Raw genomic sequence first — 22,988 nt, forward strand, 5'->3', positions numbered from 1 at the left:
ATTATCTAAACTGTAGTAGACATAAGATAATAAGTAATAATATAGACTCATGTGTTATCATTGGGCAAGTTTTTTTTTTTTTTTACTTTCAGTTCTTTGCAGTACTTTATTATCTCATGAAGGGAACATTACTGACATGTAGTGACCAGTATACAATACTACATGTCATCACAATGACTTTGAATTGATCTTCTGAATGCCTTATATTTCTATTTTAGTACATTTAGCCATTTGATGCTTGAAAATTCTTGAGGTCAAAAATATTAAATATAAAAAATATTTTTAAGATATATAAAAACTATTTCAACCACAAAACTGCAATAATTAGTTGTAGTACTCGAAAACATGCATTTAACTCAACTCAGGATCATTGTGCCTGGAACTCGTGGCTCCGCCCCTGTTTGTTATTATTTTTATCTTTATCACTGAGATGAAACCCGGTGAGACGTCTCCTTTCAAGGTGTCAAACTGTGTTTACCCTGTAGAGGGGGATGTTGAGCTTTGTCAGGAGATGTGAGACCGCCGCTCTGAGAGACCTGATAAACTCCACCAAGCTGCTATTTTCCATCAAGTAGTCATCCTTGCTGCTCAGGAAGTTCGGAACGGTGTCTCCGGATGTGGCATAGACGTTACTCTGGAGCCACGCCCACTCTTCTCTAGCACAAAATGACAACGCAATAAAACACCAAAAGAGCAGCGATTTTAAAAAGGAATATGTCAGCCGTGCTTTCATCCGTGTTACCTGCTGACGTGGGCATTATGTCTGACCCGTGTGTGGCAGAGTAGATTGGGCAGCCGTCGAGGCACCAGAACCCTTATCTGTTCCACCGAGCTCCATAACTTCAGGATGCCCACGTACAGACCCGGCTGGGCCCACTGATTGCTGTGTCTGTGGTAGGCCAGCTTCTCCTGCCGAGGAACGGGAGATTACATTCAAGGGGTGTCTCGCTCATTTGGGTTGGACCTTCTATCACTTCAAGACGGAAAAACATGGCTTGCTATTCCAATCAGCTCTATGGGTCAGAACAGTCTGTATAGCAGTAAAATGGGAGGAAATTCTATTTAAAATGTATACAGTCGTCCCTCGCTACTTTGTGCTTCACTTTATTGCAGTTTTTCAAAATATATTCATCAATTATGGCTGCCTTGTGGTTGACTACAGTATACTTTCAGTCCAAAAAGGCATATTTAAGCATATTTTACATGTTTTTGGCATAAATGGAAACTGTTCAAATGGCTAAATGAAGTAAAATACAAATGTAAGGCATTCAGAAAACACTGATATGTAGTATTCAACACTGGTCACTAGGTGTCAGTAATGTTACATTACTTACATTGATGAGGACCTGGAAAAACAAGACATTTTCCCCATGTTATACAAGTCTAAATGTGACTATAGGGGTGCTATTTTTAATGTCTAGAGGGCTCTTATAATAAAACCTGTTTATACAAGGCTTTCTATGCTCTAACTACAAAAATAATACATTCATAAATGGGGAATTCTATACTTTGTGACAATTTTAGTTATGGTTGGAAGCAATGAACTGTGATTACTGTACAAGAATATCATTTAATATTTTGATTTCAATCCAAATTAGGCTGACCCTGAGCTGTTCGTAGAGCATGTCCATGGCGGTGGGTTCAGGCAGCAGAGGAATTCTACTGCGGTTCTTCTCCAGGCGGGCCAAAGGCATCCACTGTAGAGGAGGCTCCGGGTGGCTTGGGGGCACAAAGGATGAAAACGTAAGCACACGGGAACAGACACTCATTCACACGATGCAAGAACGTTAGCATCTTCCATGCATGCTGTTGACCTTCTCATAGGTTTGTGTGTTTTTCGGTTAAAAACTTATTTCATGCCAAATTTTGCCTCGTTTTGCCTAAATTTTCCGGTTAGCATACAATGTGTCTCCCAAGTGGCGGCGCACTAAAGAAAAAGAAAGCAATCGCCATGGAAACCGTAGACTGTCACCACCATCATTAAGGATAAAGATGGTTGAATGCCATTGACTTCTAGAGGGGTCATGGAGTCTTAGCACTGTTACAAGGAGATTATCCTTGCAGATATTTTAAGGCGGTACAAATGCCTGCAAGACCACTAACATAAAGTAACAATGGAGTTTTTCCTCACTTGGGAAGGTCTGGGAACTCCTTCAGCGTCACGAGTAAAATGTTCCCCTGTCGGTCTTTGAGCGGCTCATAGTGAACCTGGCCGAGGTCCATTGTCCCCAACGATGACTGTAAACAAGAGCATGGATAAATATGGCTACCAGGGGTCCTGGGTGTGCATTTGCGTATCCCGATGTAGGCGGCACTTGGAGGTAACGTATTAATAAGCAATTAAAATAGCAATTAACCTCGGTTATTGCTTCCTGTGATGCGGCGTTAGCCGCTTAACGTCCTACCTGCAGCTGGGAGACGGCTCTTAAAATATTGTGTCTGTTCTGGAGGAGCGACGAGGGAGATGAATGAGCAGAGGCGAGCGCTTGCTGGAGCCGGGGCACTTCCTGCCACGCACAGGACAACTGTTGGGAAGTAGATAAAGCGCATTTGACACAGGGAATTACGTGCTGAATCATTGATGTACGTCCCGTGGAGGTTCTTAATGGCCGCCTTCCAGTGGACGCACGCTAAATTGTGGCCACTTATGCAATCTAATGAGATCCGGTACAAGAAAGCTCACTTTTTTTTTTAATTGACGGTCAACGTTCCATTAATATGGAGGCCCATTTATGAGTTCTATCTATGCAGTACAGTTCTACAGCACTGCAAACCACTATCACAATAAGAAGTTTGACAGCGTCAATCACATTTCAGTCTTAAAATGCAAATTTTATCAAACTATAAAATGTGTATATAGTCCCTAGTTAATAACGGTTAATAAGTCAGAATGCTATGAGAACCAAAACGCCATTTTTTGACATATGGATCAGGGTTCCTACGTAAAGGTTCCACAATGTCGAGCTTTGGGACCCGAAAACACTAAAGGCGTAGTACAACAATCAGTGTTAACTTGCTCATTGACACGGTCAGCAATTTTCTGCCAGCACCCCCCCCCCACACCTCCCTCCCTTTCCCTGACTCTATTGGCAGTGACCGGTGTTGTTTTTGGCAATGCTAATCTTTTAGAAGTCCTCATAACGCTCTATAATAATGACTTGCTCCTATTGTGGGATTTAAACCAGCGTCACAGTACCGTTTTACTCGGTTTGGGGAGATGCATCTCGAGCACAGAGTATTTAGAGCCACTTTCGCAGTACGTGGCTCTTGATGGTGCTACTCTTTTTTTTTTTGTGTGTGTGTTCTGTTGGTAAATCCAAACCCTTGTCGTTCAATCTTAGTTTTTCCCTTTTTTATGAGTTTTTCTTGTCACCTCCGGTCAAGAGACGAGATCGATATGAATTGAATGCAAGAACTTGTTTAGCATAGCATCTTGTCAAGTGAATACTATCAATACAAAATGGCTGTTTTTTTTTCTGGGTGGAATATTTAAGATGGCAGCAGCGTAGAACTCATTCATAATGAATTGATTTTATTGGCTGAGGGGCCGAAAACGGCCTCAGGCCACACTTGCGCCGTCTTGACATCCAGTATCGTTGTATAGCGGGGGGGGGGCAAATGTGTTTTATTGATGTTTCTCCACCTTGGTGAAGGTCTGTGCTCTACTACCTCCCAGCCTCACTATCTCCATCATGGCGGCTGTTGTTGTTGTACTCGGTCTCATTAGATCGTGCCATCGGTATATCAAAATGTTGCGGACATTTGATGTACGAGATTCACCTTTGCAAACCAAACAAAGTTGTGGATGAGCGAGGTTGAGCAGCACTGGATCTCCACCAGTGGGAGTTGATCTTCGGCCGTCACCAGGATGATTTCCTTGTGGTAGAAGACAGTTGCCAAGTACACGCCCCTGATGGCATTCATAGGAGAGCGAAAGGAAGATCAACTGGAGTTAAATCTAACTTTGCTGTGCCAAAAATAGCCAAAAATAGCCGACACAGTTCAAAAGGACTTTCATCACAAACAAAAAACATCCCATGGTTCCATCCAGAAAGAACTACAGTAATCTTGTTTATCTCCAGTGGATACGTGAATGTCCGCAAAGCAGGATTCCTTATGTAGAAATTGAATTTTTTTGTATTTAGAGCATATAAAAGATGTTTACAACCTTCTAAATATAGTCATAGAGCCCTCTAGACATGAAATAGCACCCCTATAGTCACCTTTACACTCATTACCTGATATAGTAGACATAATAAGCCACATAAATAAGACTTGTTTGTGTTGCTCTAAGTATGTTCTTGTGCCAGGGGAGGGAACTGAATGAGGGGCGGACAGGAAGTGACGTCGTGGGGTTCAGAGTTGAGTTTCAGCTCGCCGTGGGTTACAGCTGCAACATTAGCCATCTCATGTTTGGGATTATTGTCATGTTGTAAGATAATTTAAACCTGCAACAAAAGCCTGTTGTTTTGGCGATCAAATACGACGCTCGTATATTATTATAATCCCAGTCCACAGTCAATGACTTCCAGCAGTAAATGTTGCTGAAAGGAACTCCTCCCTAATCGCCACCGCCATCACCACGACCGCTTCTTCCAACAAAACAGCTAAGCCGCGCTTTACCGCCGTAATCACGTCACATGAAAAAGTGCCATCAGGCGGCTAACACGCTAACACAGACGGGGGCGTACCTCTGTAGGAGACGAACAAACTTGGTAGCAGACTGGAACAGATGTTTGATGCCCCGAGACACAGACAGACGCTTGCTGGGGGTCTGGGCTTTGGGGCGCTCTGCGGAGCAACACAGGGGCGATATCAGGCACATGTCACCACATGCTAAAAAGGGGCTGGCTTCTCCTCGTGCCGACAGATAAATAAATGGCTTTAATTGGCATTCTAAACTATTTCCACCGGGGGCCGCATGACTGGGAAATGAAAGGATGCAAGGGCCGCTAGACCAGTAAGATGCTTTGTGACAAATCGTATTATTAGTATGAATTTCCCACTTCTCCCATTTTTATACTTTTAATTGAAAGTTTCCTCCTCTTAAGTAATCTTTGTAAATACACTTCTTATATTTCAACTTTATTCCTGTAATATAACACATTTGGACCAAAAAATACAACAATGGCGTGCTGCAAATGGCCCCCGGGCCGCACTTTGCACACCCCTGTTCTACAGTGTCGAGGTCCACCCTTACTGTACCAGAATAGACGTGTTACTACTAGACTACTGTCTACTACTAGCAATGTTCCCATGTTGCAGTAACATTTAAAGTACTCTCATATTAGTACTTTTTCCACAACCTCATTTTCTATTTGTTGTTTTTATTTATTTATAAATATTCATTAGAAATAATTTCCCTCATAATATTATGAGTTTATTCTTGTAAAATTGCGGGTTTTATTCCATTTCTGTTGTTTTTTCTTTATTTTTCAGACTATTTCAACATCTTGTTGAAAACTCATAATCATGACTTTATTGTCATAATATTTTGACTTTATTTTCGTAATATTATAACATTTTCCGCAACCACATTTTCCACAAATATTTGTTATTTTTTAATGTATTTTTTATTATTTATTTTATATTTTATTTGGTAGTGCCAAAAGCATTTGTGGTGGCTCAAACTGAATAATTCATTATTATTATTATTATTACTATTATTTTTTTTTTTAATTATTATTATTACCAGCTAATTTCTAGACTTAGTGGACACTTTAGTGGACCCGTGTTCTACAGCGTGGAGGCCCACCCTCACTGTACCAGAATAGACGCGTTACCTCGACAGTATCCTCCTCGATGTGTCTCTCCGCCGTCCTCCAGGAGCTTCCTGACTAAAGCCTCGTGATTTCTGTATTGCGACTTGACACCGCTGCACTCCCTCCAGCCTGGGGATGGGAATCATTGAATAAAGGTCATTGGCGCTCAAATCGATTGAATGTGGGAATCATTGAATAAAGGTCATTGGCAGTCAAATCAATTGAATGTTCCACATCCATGACGGCATCAAACCAATTGGTCCCATTTAACTCATACGGCAACAAAGAGAAGGTGAATGATCTTTTCTTTTTGCCGTAATAATTGAATTCTTTCGGCCATCTTGCACGTCTTCAATGGTTTAGCCGCGGAGGGGGGGGGGGGGCGTTACGTGAAGGAATGAGCGGAGATGAAGCGCATGCATGAACGATTCCATCTTAATTCAAGCTCACAGCAAAACTGGCGCAAAGCCGGCTGAGTCACGGCGACATCTTTAAAACCTCCATATTTGAATCATTTGCCACTCATGTACCCGCTATGAGTGGATCCTGACACTTCCACATGCGGGCAGGAGCAGGTGTGAAAAACAAACATAACAAAAAAATAGAGGACATTAGCACCCTTTGAGAAAAAGCGTCCCCGAGGGTTTATGGTTGTACTTACTGGAGGGGGCGGCGCTGGCGGGAGTCGAGCATTGCGGCGGGCCCCATCCTTTCACGTTGTAGGCGCTCACCCTGACGTAGTAATGCTCTCCCTGCGTTCAAAAAAGGCCACAAATGATCATATAGTTGAGACGTGACGTACGTCTTATATTATATTACAGTCCTTGGTGATGGCAGAGGGATCTGCCATCACAATGGGGTGTGTGTCACCCATGTGTAGGTGTGTGTCACCCATGTGTAGGTGTGTGTCACCCATGTGTAGGTGTGTGTAGGTGCTACGTGTCTTACAGCTGTGAGTCCCCTGATGCTATAGGAAGGATTCTTGGTCTCTGCGACTTGAGCTGAGCCAAGGATGCGCTTGAAGCTAGCTGAGGTGCTCCATTCCACTGTGAAGGCACAACAATCTCACTGATGGATTATTCTCTTTCTGAGCTGCGACTTTCAAAGCCCTGGGTACATACGCTATACTCCGCTTGCATGTGGCGGCGTGGGGGGGTGGGGGGGATAGGGGGTGGGGGGCAGTCAGGCAACACCAGAGACAAGTTGCATAAGACGCATTCACTGGTAGCGGAGGAATGCACCCTGGGTTTGCTACTAGATGGCCGACCCGATCGTCATCATCAAAAATTAATTCAGTGGTTATTAATCATTTTCCCGCACGCCTCCCCTCGCCCCCTTTACAGGCATATTTAAAAGCCAAATCACGTGTTGACTACTAGTATTATTAGTATGAACTTCCCACTTTTTATTGAAAGTTTCCTCCTCTTAAGTAATATTTGGAAATACACTTCTTATATTTCAACTTTATTCCGGTAATATAACACATTTGTAGCAAAAAAATACAACAAAAGCGCGCTGCAAATGGCCCCCGGGCTGCACTTTGGACACCCCCGTTCTACAGCGTCGAGGCCCACCCTTGCTGTACCAGAATAGACGTGTTACTACTAGACTACTGTCTACTACTAGCAATGTTCCCATGCTGGCAGGTCTGCAGTAACATTGAAAGTACTCTCATATTAGTACTTTTTCCACAACCAAATTTTCTATTTGTTGTTTTTATTTATTTATAAATATACATTAGAAATAATTTTCCTCATATTATTGTGAGTTTATTCTCGTAAAATTGTGTGTTTTTTTCTTTATTTTTCAGACTATTTCAACATATTGTTGAAAACCTTCTTCTCATAATTATGACTTTATTGTCATAATATTTTTACTTTATTCTTGTAATATTATAACATTTTTTGCAACCAAATTTTCCACAAATGATAACTATATTTGTAATTTTTTCATGCATTTTTAATTATTTAAATGACTTTATTGTCATAATATTTTGACTTTATTTTTGTAATATTATAACATTTTTCGCAACCAAATTCTCGACAAATGATAACTATATTTCATGTATTTTTAATTATTTATTTTATTTTTTATTTGGTAGTGCCAAAAGCATTTGTGGTGGCTCAAACTGAATAATTCATGATTAATAAACCATTATTATTATTAGCTAATTTCCATAATCTTTCCACATTTAGTGGCCACTTTTGGAGACCTTGTTGAAGTCAGCTGTAATGTAAAAAATAATAACCGTATTGGCTCGGATCCTGCAAGCAGGGTGCCTGACCTCAACTTCCTTTTCAGTTAGTACGAAGCCGTGTTCAGAATTAGCATCAAACCTGATTGTTATTGTTGCAACCATGACAGCTCCGCTCCTAGACGTGCTAACCACACCGCCATGCTGCAAAGCATCAGGGTCGGGGTCGGTTAGCGTTACCTACCTTTGTAGCAGGTGATGAGTCCTCCACAGTCGCCGTCTGGCTCTTTGATTGCCACCAGGAGGGAAGACGTGCTGGTCACCAGTATGGATACGTGGCAGGGACATCCTGGCAGTTCTGGATTAAACGTACACAAAAGTCAATCGGGAGACTTAGAACTTGTTATTCGTGAGGCTTTTGGCCTACAGTGAAACTCCATTATTAATATGGCAACCTCAACCCCGCCGTAGAAAAGACTCAATTCTTGCCTTTCTTGCCTTTTTCCACACCTTGTTTGACCCACAGTGGGGCGATTAAAGAGGAGCTCTCAGACAAAGAAACATGGTGGCTTTTTCAATTTGTTCCTCAGGCTAGGGAATCTTCTATCAGGGCTGAGCTTGGTTTTACTGCATTCAAAAGGCTGAGCTGACATTTTCACCCTGACAATAACGACACGGCCGTAAAGTGTCAGCTAATTGCTTGTAAGAGGAAAGAAAGGAGGGCCGCATGCAGTAAAAGGCGTCCGTACAGAGCAGGGGTGTCCAAAGTGCGGCCCGGGGGCTGTTTGTGGCCATTTGTCATTATCCGCGGTACATTTTTAAATCCAAACTTTCATAAGAAAAATCAAAAAAGAAAAAAGTTAAAATATTAAGAGAAAAAAATTGTCATTTAAGGAGGAAAATGTCTTAATTTTACTAGAATAATATTGTAATATTATGAGGAAAAATACTGTCATTTAAGGAGAAAAAGTAATAATTTTATTAGAATAACATTGTAATATTATGAGGATAAATACTGTTATTTAAGGAGAAAAAGTCATAATTTTATTAGAATAACATTGTAATATTATGAGGATAAATACTGTTATTTAAGGAGAAAAAGTCATAATTTTATTAGAATAATATTGTAATATTATGATGAAAAATATTGTTATTTAAGGAGAAAAAGTCATAATTTTATTAGAATAACATTGTAATATTATGAGGAAAAATACTTTCATTTTAGTAGCATAAAGTTGAAATATTACAGGAAAAAAGACTTAAGTCATAATATGATTTTTTAAAATTTGGTTGTGGAGAAAGTCATGACAATAAAGTCAAAATATTACAATGAGTAAAATTGATAAGAAATAATTATATACTGTAGAAATACAAATACTATAATTGGAAAATTGTAGTTGAAAAAGTAAAAAATAAAAAAAAGTAGATGGAATGTTACCAGAATAAAAATGAGAATAATAGATAAATAAGAATAATAAATAATGTAATTTTTTGTATACAAATATGGTAATAAGGTACAAAAGTATTATGGAAATTAAGTGATAATACAAGAAAAGATTTTTGAAGATTATTTCTGAAGACCCACGTTCATACCTATAAAGGTTTGGACACTGACACCGAGCAAGAACCTCCTTCTTGAAGGACAAGATCATAAAAGTGTTCAATATTCTTGCCCGAAGGCCATCCCTGACCCCTGACCTGTTTTGTGGAAGTTCTCCTTCATCCGGCAGTACAGTTGCAGCCTGAGACTCCAAAGCCGGATCTGCCTTTGAACGTCAGCCTGCGCGTGAGACCCGGCCCCGGCCTTCCTCGGTAACTCCTGTTTCCTCTCCTCCACCCTTTTCTTCGCCAGCGCCACCAGATCGTCGAGCTTCAGCGCCCAGTCTGCCGGTCTGCACACTAACAGGAAGTCCACGCCATCAACCGCCACAGCCAATCACTGATCAGCTGATATCTTTGTCATGATATGCGTTCTTCCAAGACTCACAAACGGGGTTATGTCTGGCTCCCGCCTTTGTCAGCACGTGGAGCAGAGGGGAATTGTGGGTGAGTGCAGCCACATCCAGCGGGACCAGACCCTGCTCGCTCACCCTGTTAACCCCCTTCTCCCTTTCTTTCTCCCAGTCTCTGTCCTTCTTTTCTCCTCTCTCCCACAGGCCGCCACCTCCTCCACCTCCTCCTCTGCAGTTCTTGTGGTCTCTGGACAGCAGAGTTTGAACAGCCAGCGTGTCTTCATTCTCCACCGCGTCCCACAAGGTCTTGTACTAATAGGGTTACAAGAAGGTTGTCAGGTTGGGTCAGGGGAGTCCAAGGCAGGAGTTACATCATCATGGAAAGACACAAGCAATCCGCATGTGAGCATCAGCGTGACAGAGATGTAGCGTCGTGTGAAATATCTTACAGCATCTGCAGACTTGCCGAGGTGTTTGGGTGCGCCTGCTCCCCTGCCGACAGACGACTCCCCTCCCCTTAGCCGGCACGACAGATTTCTATAGATCCGCTTGGGCGAGACGGGACCCAAGGAGCGCCGGCGATGGGGTGGGTTCCTCGTGGATACGGACATGACAAAGCAGGACAGGAGAGAAGGAGCAGAAGGTGAGCAGAAGGAGCACAAAGAGAGAAGAGGGAGGTCGTTTTTAGCCCATAGGTGGAGGGATTAGGAGTCTGGCTTAAGAATGAGGAAGGGTACGTGAGAAAGCGGAGAAAAGACGAGTCATCAGAAGATCTAGTGTAAAAGTAAAAAGTGTGAAAGGAAAAGTAGAAATTGAAAGACAAATAATAGAATTAGAGTCAGATTTGTATTGAACATTTTAAATCAACTTATTCCTTAATCAATTTCACTTCAATAGTTCCCAAAATGATTACAGTGGAAGGCCAGTTAGACACCATACACTGCGTGAGTGCAAATTGAGTTTTTATGACAAAACGTCCTTGTTAGCCGCTTGCTAACACAATGAAACAGGAACCGGAAGTCGGCTTCTACGATGTCATCAGAGTCTGACCAACACAGTTACGCCAGACGTCTCACAAATGTTAACACACCGATTGATAGTTTTGCAGTTATAGATTTATTTTGTATAAAACAACAATTATCATTGAAGACGCCTTCACCTGCAGCTTATACAGAAATGCGGCTAATTTATGGCCGTGGTATCATGACTTCAGAACTACTACTCATCATTAAATGTTGTGTCGAGGGAAAAAGGGAGCTCTTTAACGTTTTCCCATAATATCATAATTTGTCCAAGCAAAGCATTTCATTGGGTTATGCATGCCGGGGTGCTGCAATGACGTCAGCCTCCCTCTGGGCTCCTCTTGTGGACAAAACGATGCATTATGGGAAAATGTTAAAACCATTATTTATTTATTTTTTTTTACTTGTATCAGTACTTGTGTATTTCTTAGCGACCGATTGCGTGTTAGTTTGCTGTGTGATGATCTTGGCGTTCTTTGTAAGAGCACACCGTGAGTCATGCTGTTAAATTGAGTAAGTAATTGAGTAATTGAGTAATCACCTGCTGTGATTTCCAAAGGGTTGATAAATTGGGAATCACTGGACTAGAATGTACTGATTCTGCGTAGGTGGATAAATGGATAGAAGTTCCAATACATGAAAAATGCCTTAAAGGGTGTTCTGTATTTTTTTTTTTTGTATGACAAATATTCTTTAAACGTAGTGAGCATGTGTGATTTGTAATAGTGTTGGTGATGTTTAACCGTCTTTCATTATTTCCTCCATTATTTCAACCCAATTTGCCAAGCAGCCAGTCATCCAGCAAGTCATACGTTATATTTGTCACCAGTTTCCGGCTTTCTAGCCTCCCTTTTCACAGACTTTAATTTGGAGTGATTTTCACATCGGTTCATCTTACCCTAATTTTCTCACAGAAAAAGAGGTCTTTTGTTTGCTCCTAAGTAGTCTACTGTCCTTTTGTAAAAGGATATATCCCCCGTTGGACGTAATATGAAGGTTTTAGCCCCCCGTGACGCCAACGCTGTCATTGATACACAACACTTGTGACCTCCCTGGCTTGGAGACTAGACCCGCACCTGCCAGGATGCGGGCATTTGGTACCGCGTAGGGGTGATAACAACCCCTGTTATTGGTTCAATTCTCTTCCGTTTGTTTATTATGTATTACGGCAGCTTTAAAGTGCTGAAGAGACAAGTGGGAGCGGGGATTAGCTCTTGAGGCATGGCAAAATAAGCACAGGCATAACATCTGGGAGAAGGACAAAAACAATATGCAAATGGTGTTTGTGTAATGATATATTAAAAGGGCCTACACGCTCAAGACTAGGACAAGTCCTGAGGTTTTTGTGGGTTTTACATGTGAAATTCCGCTACGTGTGCGCTTCAGTTCTCAGCTGCATGCGGCGGACTGCTGATGAAGCTGCACGGCCTGTCAAAATTGCACTTTGCTTTTAGCAATGACATGATAATGAAACTGTCCTCAAAGCTCCTCTAAATTAGCGCTTCATTAACGGGTTTCGATGAAGAGTGGCAACATCGAAATGTGGAAATGTTTCAACTCACGCTTCTCGTTATTTCAACGTGAGCTGCCGCGGTGAGACGCTATCTCTCGCTTTTTACGGCGTGCTCTTTTCCAGCAGATATCCGCAGCTGTGTCGCGATGTCCTTCCTCCCCCGCTCAAGTTTGAGAATAATAGCCATAAACACGCCACGCGCCTTGTGGCGGCGTAGCAAACAAATAGCAATGGCAAAAATCCGAGGTGCATTCACAGACATGGGGTCACTACATTCTTTTTTTGTTGCCCTGGCAAAAAAAAAAAGCCCACTTTTGAATTGCAACCCACCAGTTGAGAATCACTGCTTTAGACACAGTACCGTAACTATAGTAGTATTAGCTATACTGTATATTATCTATAGTGTATAATTTTTTACTTTTTTTTTTTTTCTTGGTTGCGTGTCATTTCTACTGTGTGTCCAGGCCAATTAAAAACAAGCAGCGGGCCGTAGTACGTTCGACCCCCCCTGACCTCCAGTTAATACACATTCCGTCCTTTTAACAGGCACTATAACAACATAAGACCACATATTATCCTACTACAAGGAGTATAGTGTTACATCGTAATGTAAGGTAACAGGAATTACAGTACTACTGTACTTTTTGGTCACTGGACTGTTAGACTGCAGGGATGTCAATTGAGTATATAATGAGATATTTTGCTGATATTCTTACCTTTGGATGACGATTTCTAGATTCTGAATCTTTGTTTCACTAGGGTCCGTTTTTGTGAAATAATCTTCATTTTAGATTAGATGTAATCCATTGGAACGACTTGAGAACTTTCCCCCTCTGTGGGTGAGTTGCACCTGAACACATTTTCAGTGAGGAGAGCACACCCTTATTCATCCTCCTCCTCCTCCTCCTCTATGGGCCCTCCTCCCGTGTAGTGAGGTCAACACAGCATCTCTAACAAGACGGCTTGAATTGTGTCGTCACATCCAACTTCCAAAAGATTAGTGTACAACAGAAAGTGTTAAAACTCTTAACCAAGTAGTGAAAACACACAACTTATTGACTTGCCATCAATAAGTATCAGTTTGCTAACGGGACTACCTGAGATGACTGGAAACTCACACGAATGCTGTTTTGTTTGCACACAGGAAGTGGCTCACACCAGGCAAACAAAAGCCATAGAAAAGCAAAGCCATTTGTTTGCATGCGTCCCCGTTTTATGTTTGGCCTCCAGCACAATCCATATGTCTCCATGCTTTGTCTCTTTCAGCGTGGCCGGTCCTGCACAAGCACTAATAATATCGTTTTTACAAATACGGACACCTTTTTTTTTTTTTTTTAATCTCTTGCTCGTCTTAGTCATCTAAACCAGCCTGTGGCCACGTACTTCCTGCACAGTAGCGTCTATTTGCTTGCATTTCTTCCACTGGAGGAGGGAGGTCACATATATTGTCAGATTAGATTTGCACTCTCCAATCCTCTGCACACAAGACTACTGTATGTGTTGTGCGTTTTTTTTTTATTATTGGGTTTGTTGTCAAGGAAATGGCACAATTGGGACCCTTAGAATAAAGCACATGCAAGTTTCTACTGTATGTCTTTGGAGTGTAACATCGGATATCGTTTTTAGTCTAAACTGTGATAACTTTATTTACTTTAGCAATTTCCAAATTGTAAAAAAGTGCTAATAAATATTGTGTGTGTTAAAGACAATGTGACACGGTATTTACTATGGCAGAGAAGTTGAAGCAATCTGGCCATTTTGTAATGATAAAGTACGTTCTTATAGTATTGCTTCTGGTACAGAAGTAATTTGTTATACTTAATGAGTGTCTGGGGGAGAAAGACTTGTAATTTGTTTCTTTTGTATCCCTTTAGGCTGCACACTTCATGTTATTGATCCGGCAAACAACATCCAAACCACTTGTTTTTATTTTTTTCCCTCCCTTAAACTATTCATTAAATGTACGGCTAAAGACAGAAAATCATTATAGTGCTGGGTATTTTTTGTGATATTTTCCCCTTATACAGTATATGCCATCGGATACTCATCCATTTGTTTTTTTTTTTTTAAATGTTGATATCAATAAAGTTTTCAGCTTCTAAATTGAGTTTGTTAGCTGTGGTGAGCGATAGTGCAAATTAGTATCAAATTGATACACTCCACGCTATAATCAGAGTAATACAGGACACTTACTTTAATAGCACTCTTATAGCGCTAGTATCATCCTATACCGATGCTACCCTCGGTATCAATGCTGTGGATATTTGGATCGTTTCTTTCGTCTCTAAAGTTGTAGCTGTTAGCTAGTTAGCTAGCAAATGAAAAAAAAAAGTTACCTAGCAATTGTTTCCAGACGTAGCTGTTCCTTAAAGGCCACCTAACTGCTGAAACGGTAATTTAATTTAGTACTCCGTCATTTTGAAAGAAAAAATGTTGTATATTAAGAACCAATGAACTCCTTTTCCAGAGAAGATACTTCGCTAGTTATCTATCCTAGCTCTCTCGGCGCCATTACAGCTAATTGATGTAGCACTATCCCATTTATTTAGATAATGGCCTCCTGAATTAGTTTTTTTTTGTAGTTTAGAATGTAACTTCACCAAAAAAAATGACAAGCGAGGAGATTATATACGACAAGATTCACTTCAGACACGACCCACGATGGAGTGGGCGTCTGGGCCCCGCAGAGGGAGGGGGCCTTCAGCTCTGCGTGGCTTGCGTGATTGAAATGTTGGAGAGTGATGACGTTTCGGTGAGTAACATTTCACCCTTTTACTGTCATTGAGCCTCAGGTACTGTAAATTTATTAGGTAAAAGCTTTCGGGTAATTGTCTTGCGCATTTATCTCTTTGTGTTCCACAGTCGGTCAGGAAGGCTTATGCCTTGTCGGCTGTCAGCGGGGTCCTCAAGTGTTCTCCAGGGGCCCTGCGGGACCTGCTCCAACAGGACCACCAAGTCTCCATGCAGTTTATAACTTCTCTACTGGGTATGAAACGTCACAGTTTTGACATGGAGCTTTAAATTGCTTGTTTTGATATTAATAAGAAATGTTAAGTGTTTTCTTATATGGACATAAACAATAACAATAATACCTGTCACCAATTGTGTTATGTTCAGCAATGGTTTTCTTGAGTGTAACCCCACCATGCGGAGACATGGCGGCAGGTTGAATCAATACAAACAATAAGGTCACTAAGCGTGGCGAAGAGTGCAAGTCTTTTAGGGGAAAAAATGAGTCAAAGGGGAAGAACAAACGACCGGGGAAGGGGTTTGAGGCAGACAGCAAGTGACTGCAGGAAAGCAGTTGAAAGTGGAGGGTAGTAATAATAAAAAAAAAAAAAGAATAGAAGCCCGGCCGCAGGAAATGGCAGCAGAAGGTGCAGTGGAGTGCACAGAAAGCTCAGCAATCCTCACGACACAAGCACAGTACAAACAATAATACCCCTGCAGCACCGTAAATAGCACCATAATTACAGATAACCACCAGGTGCGCCCCCCCCCCCCCAGCTCCCTCTAACAGGAGTCGAGGGGTGGAACTTGACACAACAGGATTGGAGCTAACAAAATAAAAGCACAAAACAGGATAAAAAATTAAAAATCAACTGAACTAAAGACATACCCTATCATGTTGGTTTATAAAGGACGCCATTTTTGTTCCCTTTTTAAATCCAGCCTGTCATTATCGTCTGCAGGGATGCTTCATCCTGCAGTGGATTCAGCCACTTTGGAAAAGGTGGACCAAGGTAAGGACATCTTCCAGCTCCCTCCATCCCAGTCGCTACTATTGTGTCCTTGTGCACATTATCACTAAAAGCTTTCTTATTTTCAAAATAATATTTAACACATCAGCGATGCTACCAGTGGTCAGGTTAGCGGAGTTTCAGGCGCCCTGCCCCAGCTTTTGATGCCCTCACTACTGAATTAAAGATATTCTTCAGGGCTTTCTCGCTGTGCAGCCCAAGCTTCTTTAAAGTCCTGCAAGTGACGAGTGGGAAAATCCTTGACAGCCAACCTCACTGGGATAGCATCCAGCCTCCGAGCCATTGCTATTGCCTTCACCTGCAAGCTCCTCGCACTTGGTCCATTATGCTTGCAGAAACATAAACAGAGCTTCTTGACCTGTAACACTAATTGAAACATCGTAGATGATTCGTGATTCCATTTTGTAACCTTAATATTCCCCCGGTGTGCTCTGAGGCTTATATCTCTTTGTCTCTTAATGATTAAATTAGGCTGCTGTGTGCAGCTTTATCTTTATCCTTCCTAAATGCTGACCCCTTGGTGAACTGGCAATTTTTAATGCTGAGCCAGAAGTTTGAATGCAAATGACAGAAAGATATTATGGCTGCCGTCTTGGAAGGCCTCAGGGGACCACTTTGCTGTAATACGCGGTGTACCGCATGCACTTAAAAGTCTGGCTCCTCGCCTCGGACTAAGAACGCACTGAGCTTTTGACACTCACCTGATTGTGGACCAGAAAAATAGCTACTTTATCTTTGTGTATTTTGCAAGATAAAGAAGAATGTATCCAGTTGTGCCTTTTAACTGCATCAGTCATGCACAGCTATTCTTCAAAGTTGATTAAATACATGGTTGTCAATCAATCAGGAAGTTCTAGAAACAAAGTACAGTGCAAAAACACTGCATCTAGCAAGATATAATTGGCATTTTATGGCATATTTTTCTGTCCTGTTGGCAGGTTATTTTGCTTCGTAAATAATATAGCTCTTTAGTACTTAATTTGCATTAAAATAAGTAAAATGGTCCAATATAGTGACCAATTAAAAACAACTTTGATTCAGATAATTTAGTCTGATGATTTTTCATTCAGTGTATCACATGTTTGATGAAAGCCTCTCTTTTGTGTGTGGATGTCTTGTCAGTCCTGGTTCTACTGCTTTTAGAGCTTCAGAGCGAGCTGCCGTTACTCTTTGTGTTGGATCAAATTGACAAAAAGGTAAGAAACCCCATGATGGGATAATGTGTTCATCTCCGCACGGATCACATGATCAGCACTCTAAAGCCCAACTCTCCAACTGGCAGCCCACCGGCCGAATCAAATTCAACATTAATGCAAATCTTTGGAGCAACTCACATTTTTTGCTGCAGATTCCTAAAACCAACAGAGAACTCCCGTCACGGAGAGGATCTTTGCCCGGTGGTTTTGCTTCACGGCGTTACACAAAGCACAACAAAGCATAACAAAGACTTGCTTATTACAGGAAGTTCTTAAAGACAACATAGCGCTCCTGGACAATGGAGCATCTCGGACTTGTTTTTATTCATGACTTTATGACTGTAGTGGCCATTTTGGTGAGGTATAGCAAAGCTTTGCGTTGACATCATATACAATATAAGCTAGTCGTAGATGAAGGGAAGAAGTCAAGCTTGTCGAGGGGTGGTCGGGCTTGCCTACGGAGGTCATGGTACTCTCTGACTTCTTCCTGGGGTTTCACCTGGGGACCTGATGTCCGTAGCTCTTTGCGAATTATTTATATCGAATGCAGGAAGTGAACAAACTAAGATTGAATAAGCTCTGCTTTGAGACATGTTGAATCGTGGAACTGTAAATAAAATATTTACTCTCACGCAACCTTGAAATAAACTAGACGAGAAAGGTAACCCCCTCCCCCCACCCAAAACCCCAGATGGAACGAGTTGAATCGTCCCGCTGCAAAGCATGCAGCAGCGCTTTCACCACCAACAACACATCCTCATCCTAGTTGTTTGGTAAACACGCATGCATGTCTCCCCCCTTGCTGCTGTTGTGTAACCTATGGGGGAGGCGATGGCGGTAAAAACGGCAACAGCCGAGACTGCAGGTGGAAAATAGTAAAGCTGATGACAGCCATAGAACAGCAGGTAGAGGTGCAGACAGATTACATTTACTGTATCAGCAAAGAGCAGGAAAAGAAGCGTGTAGAATGCATGGCCCTGGGAAAGGAGACACGGGTGTTTTCTGTTCTGTACAAATTATTATTATTAGAATTTAAAAAAAGCCCATTAGAATCATTTTGATGAACCTGCCTTTGTATTAGTTATGTTGCTCATTGCTGCTTACGGTCGATTTGTAACCTGAAATCCCCTTGGTCCTGGTTGTTCATGTGTCCTCCAGGTGATTGACCAGCTCAATGTGAAGGATTTCTTGCCAACATTCAACTTCCTAGGGAGTCTGGTGGAAGCCGTGCCCAGTGTGGCCCTTAGCCTGGTGACCCAGTATGGTAAGACCATGCCAGTAGATACTTTAAGACACCAGACCAAAAGGGCTGGTTTCCATGATTCTACTACTTCAGAGTTACTGGGTTTTTATTATTTGTTGTGTTGTTTAGGGATGTTTATTTTTCCCTTGTGAAAGCCGAATCGTCGTCGAGCACCCGTGAGTCAGGGAAACTTGTCTCCGTAAAGTACCCATGAGTCAGTGAAACTCGCGGCCTCTTTAAACATTTGTGAGTCAATGGAAATGGCGTCTTCGTCCCATACCTGTGAGTCAGTGAAAGTCAAGTCTTTGTCGAGTACCCGTGAGTCAGTGAAAGTCAAGTCTTTGTCGAGTGCTTGCGAGTCAGTGAAAGTCAAGTCTTTGTCGAGTACCCGTGAGTCAGTGAAAGTCAAGTCTTTGTCGAGTACCCGTGAGTCAGTGAAAGTCAAGTCTTTGTCGAGTGCCTGTGAGTCGGTGAAAGTCAAGTCTTTGTCGAGTACCCGTGAGTCAGTGAAAGTCAAGTCTTTGTCGAGTGCTCGCGAGTCAGTGAAAGTCAAGTCTTTGTCGAGTACCCGTGAGTCAGTGAAAGTCAGGTCTTTGTCGAGTACCCGTGAGTCAGTGAAAGTCAAGTCTTTGTCGAATGCCTGTGAGTCGGTGAAAGTCAAGTCTTTGTCTCATACCTGTGAGTCGGTGAAAGTCAAGTCTTTGTCGAGTGCTCGCGAGTCAGTGAAAGTCAAGTCTTTGTCGCGTACCCGTGAGTCAGTGAAAGTCAAGTCTTTGTCGAGTGCCCGTGAGTCAATGAAAGTCAAGTCTTTGTCTCATACCTGTGAGTCAGTGAAAGTCAAGTCTTTGTTGAGTACCCGTGAATCTGTGAAACTCAAGTCTTTGTCTATACCTGTGCGTCAGTGAAAGTCAAGTCTTTGTCGAGCACCTGTTTGTCATTGAAACGTGAGTCTGCGTTGAGCACCCGAGAGTAACTGAAACTCGAGTCTTTGTCTAGTATCCCGTGAGTCAGTTAACTTGAGTTGTGTCGAGTACCCGTGAATCCGTAAAAAACTCATGTTTTTATGAAATGCATGTGAGTCAGTGAAAGTCAAGTCTTTGTCTCATACCCGTGAGTCAGTGAAAGTCACCCTTGAGCACCTGGTTGTCATTGAAACGCGAGTCTGCGTTGAGCACCAGTGAGTCAGTCAACCCCGAGTCTTCGCCATGAACCATTGAATCAGTGAAACGGCTCCGTCAGGACGGGGAATGGAAAGGTGATCCGAGGCAATGAACCAGATCTGTTGCCTTTTTCCAGCAGAGGAGAGGAAGTGAAGGAGATAAGTGAGACCGAGACGAGCTTTTCACTGACTTTGCTTCAAATGCAAGTGAAAAAGGAGTTGCTGAGGTTTGATCTCGGGCTGCTCATCATGCTGCATTGCTCACAAAAACCGTGCAGTTCACTTTTTGGAACATGGAAGAAATATTTGTAAGGATATTTCTCCCCACTTGAAATGTCTCCTCACTCCCCATTTTTATGTTTTTATTTATCTTTTCAAAGTAACTCCCATTCCTTTCTCTCTGCACCTCAGCAATACGGGCAAAATATATTTCTCACGTCTTTTTCTTCCTGTGACTTCTATCAGTTCAATCTCCCCAACTGACCTTTTCAATTATGCTCCAGCTGCTCTGAGACAACCTTGTTGTGTCCACACTCCAAAACCTGCATTGTCAAACGCATGGCTGCGCTCGCCAAGACCGCAGAAGACCAGTCAAATTAAGTTAGAAATAAAACCTGGGAATATTGAATCCCAAAACACTTCCAAAAAAAACCAAATGCAACGTGGGAAAAAACAAAAAACGTTCTTTCTTTGCCACCTTGACGGGCATGTACACGAGCCTCGCAAGCTCCACCGGGCATCAGGTGGTAGTGATGCAATATGCAGGCTACCATTATTGACTGTGTGTATCTGTCTGCAGCCTGTCAATCAACACGTCTCTGTTGTGACTAACAACAGCCCCGCACTGACAGCACCGACGCCGAGTATACGCCACATTTCCGTCACTCGCTCACTTGCTGTCTGCCTTTCCTTGTCGCACATCTTTGCTCTTACGTGCCTGAATAATCCTTAATACCGCCATGAAGACGGGGAATAAGCGTACCATAAAAGGTAGAACCCAGACCAAAGTGCCACTAAGGGCTTGAAGGTGATGATGTGCAAGTCTCAACATAACTTTATTGCTGACCGTAATACACCAACGGTAGCGTTCAATTCCAACACTGCACACACGTTTCGCCGTAGCGCGGTCCACGACAACAAAACACTTCCTCGTTGATCATCAATGCATTCGCAGCCGAATGTCATATTATTGGTGAATTTGTGACTTAGTTATTCTAATAAAAACTTTGCCTTTGGTGATACAACTTGTTTATAATAATAATAATACATTTTATTTGTATAGCGCTTTTCAAAACACTCAAAGACACTTTGCAGAAGAATGGAGTTGAATAAAAGCAAGTAAACGGAGAAAAAGATAAATATTAAAATACAACATTCATTCGTTAATACACAGTTAAAACATGAGAAAAAGCGGGGCGGGGCACAGCAGTCAGGTATAATGAATTTAATGAAGACGTATTTATAATGGACTTTTTTGTGTCTAAAACGAAAATGTAGTTCATGGGGCAAAAAAACGAACGAGTTGAGAATTGGTACCCAAGTGTCCTTGAGTCTTCCCCATCCCTGACTCTTGCTCATCCAATCACCAGTCAGAATTCAGACAAGAGTCCTTCACAGACTTACACTTTCGTTCAGATATTTTTTATTCATTTAAAAAATGCGCATTTTCTCCACTTGGGTATTTGTGGTCTGCAAAGGGAACCATAACAAGGAGGCTAAGAACTACAAGCAAGAACTGGGCCCTTTTTATGAACCCTCCAAAGAGGCCATATGGGGCATAATACTAAAGACGGTTCTCATAATTTAGCCTGCATTTTGGGACAATAATTCCATATAATTCCATTTCCTTCTCCGTTCCACGTCATGACCGTTCCACAGTCATCATTCTGCTTTCTTACTCCGACTACCTTAGTCTCCTTTGTCCTATTTTGTGTGCTCCACGCATTTCCAACTTCTGTCTGTCTCTTATGTCTTATCAGCCTCCTCCCCTCGCTCCTCTTTCCCCCCCATCTTACTCTGCCTCGTCTTGGCCGCCTCGTATACTTTGGCTTAATCATCTGCGTCTGGAAGCCCTGCGTGGCTTTTGATGTGCTTCACAGAGCAGCTGGGCTGAAGCTTGACTCGCCGACATTGTCGACGCTTCCTGTCTCTCTTTTTCTCGCTCTCTCTCTCTCTCTCTCTCCACCCAATCTCTGCTCCTGAATCTCTCTTCAGCACCTGCAGCACTGCCCTGGACTTTAAACACCGTTTAGCCTCCTGTGCTCAGAATAAGTCCTTCAGATGTTTCCTTCCTTCACTCTCACTCACCGCCGCCGAAGCAGCCGATGGCTGTTGACGGTTGAAATGGTCAGACTTGACCTTTAAGGCTGGACAAGCTGCTTTTATCTGCTTAATTCTGCCTCCAACACAACTTGCATGTAATGTCACTTGGTTCCGCATTAACTCAACTACGCCATCTTATGATTAATCTTAGTGTTAAGTGTACTCTCCACTGAAGCCTTAATGAACTCAATAAAACTTCAATCGTTGATATCTTAAAAAAAGAAAAGCAGCCCTAAACGCAGCACTAAAGAAAGGGAAAAATTTTGTATCTTTTGGATTAAATGGGTGGGGGGGGTGTTATGTAATAGCCCAAAAACTTCTATTAATATCTCAAAAAAGAAAGCCGCACAAAGATTAATTTTAACTGCACAAAACAGCACAAGCGCAGCACTAAAGAAAGAGAAATTTTTTGTATCTTTTGGAGTAAACGGGGTGGTAGGGGGGGAAGGGGGGGGGGTTGATTATGTAATAGCCCAAAAACTTCAATTAATATCTCAAAAAAGAAAGCCGCATAAACATTAATTTGAACTGCACAAAACAGCACAAACGCAGCACCTAAAGAATGAGACTATTTTGGTTTCATTTGGAGCAAATGGGGCGGGGGGTGGGGGGGGGGTCTGGGTTGAACTTTGGTTGACTGCTAAAAGAAACTGTAATAACTCAAAAACGAAAGCAGCGCAAACATTCATTTTAACTGCACGAACCGGCACAAATGCGGCATAAACAAATAAGTTGGGGGGGGGGGGGCAACTTCACTCAGGTAAATGTGTGCTATGACTCTTTGTTAAACAGCCTGATTTCCACATGGACTCCAAGCCAAACCTAAATCTCATTATTCTAGAGATTTCCAAGAAGATGCTTCCT

The 22,988-nt window shown here is 42.1% G+C and overlaps 2 protein-coding genes across 4 annotated transcripts in view; one reads left to right on the forward strand and one right to left on the reverse strand.

Annotated features, from left to right (window-relative positions):
- LOC131103551 (ankyrin repeat and fibronectin type-III domain-containing protein 1-like) overlaps nucleotides 1-13,325 on the reverse strand; it is a 15,901-nt gene extending 2,576 nt beyond the window's left edge. Inside the window, exons 1-15 of the mRNA XM_058049896.1 lie at nucleotides 13,160-13,325; nucleotides 10,358-10,681; nucleotides 9,944-10,220; nucleotides 9,655-9,855; nucleotides 8,201-8,314; nucleotides 6,711-6,808; nucleotides 6,424-6,514; nucleotides 5,784-5,891; nucleotides 4,692-4,791; nucleotides 3,781-3,910; nucleotides 2,406-2,525; nucleotides 2,132-2,238; nucleotides 1,605-1,719; nucleotides 743-909; nucleotides 479-656 (exon numbers count right to left, since the gene is read on the reverse strand). Of these exons, the coding sequence (XP_057905879.1) occupies nucleotides 479-656; nucleotides 743-909; nucleotides 1,605-1,719; nucleotides 2,132-2,238; nucleotides 2,406-2,525; nucleotides 3,781-3,910; nucleotides 4,692-4,791; nucleotides 5,784-5,891; nucleotides 6,424-6,514; nucleotides 6,711-6,808; nucleotides 8,201-8,314; nucleotides 9,655-9,855; nucleotides 9,944-10,220; nucleotides 10,358-10,519 (1,968 nt within the window). The 5' untranslated portion in view covers nucleotides 10,520-10,681; nucleotides 13,160-13,325. The remainder of the gene's footprint in view (nucleotides 1-478; nucleotides 657-742; nucleotides 910-1,604; nucleotides 1,720-2,131; nucleotides 2,239-2,405; nucleotides 2,526-3,780; nucleotides 3,911-4,691; nucleotides 4,792-5,783; nucleotides 5,892-6,423; nucleotides 6,515-6,710; nucleotides 6,809-8,200; nucleotides 8,315-9,654; nucleotides 9,856-9,943; nucleotides 10,221-10,357; nucleotides 10,682-13,159) is intronic.
- The window catches only part of LOC131103552 (meiosis inhibitor protein 1-like), a 38,115-nt gene that overhangs the window by 1,333 nt on the left and 13,794 nt on the right, over nucleotides 1-22,988 (forward strand). For all 3 annotated transcript variants that reach the window (XR_009119623.1, XM_058049898.1, XM_058049899.1), the window contains exons 3-11: nucleotides 1,599-1,743; nucleotides 9,809-10,002; nucleotides 10,081-10,551; nucleotides 14,318-14,835; nucleotides 15,026-15,195; nucleotides 15,306-15,429; nucleotides 16,136-16,186; nucleotides 17,327-17,400; nucleotides 18,559-18,664. Coding sequence is in view for 2 of the 3 variants with exons in the window: in XM_058049898.1 (XP_057905881.1) it covers nucleotides 15,052-15,195; nucleotides 15,306-15,429; nucleotides 16,136-16,186; nucleotides 17,327-17,400; nucleotides 18,559-18,664 (499 nt within the window). In the remaining variant the exon portion in view is untranslated. The remainder of the gene's footprint in view (nucleotides 1-1,598; nucleotides 1,744-9,808; nucleotides 10,003-10,080; nucleotides 10,552-14,317; nucleotides 14,836-15,025; nucleotides 15,196-15,305; nucleotides 15,430-16,135; nucleotides 16,187-17,326; nucleotides 17,401-18,558; nucleotides 18,665-22,988) is intronic.

The sequence above is a fragment of the Doryrhamphus excisus genome, chromosome 15 (assembly GCF_030265055.1).
Source record: "Doryrhamphus excisus isolate RoL2022-K1 chromosome 15, RoL_Dexc_1.0, whole genome shotgun sequence".
NCBI lineage: Eukaryota > Metazoa > Chordata > Actinopteri > Syngnathiformes > Syngnathidae > Doryrhamphus > Doryrhamphus excisus.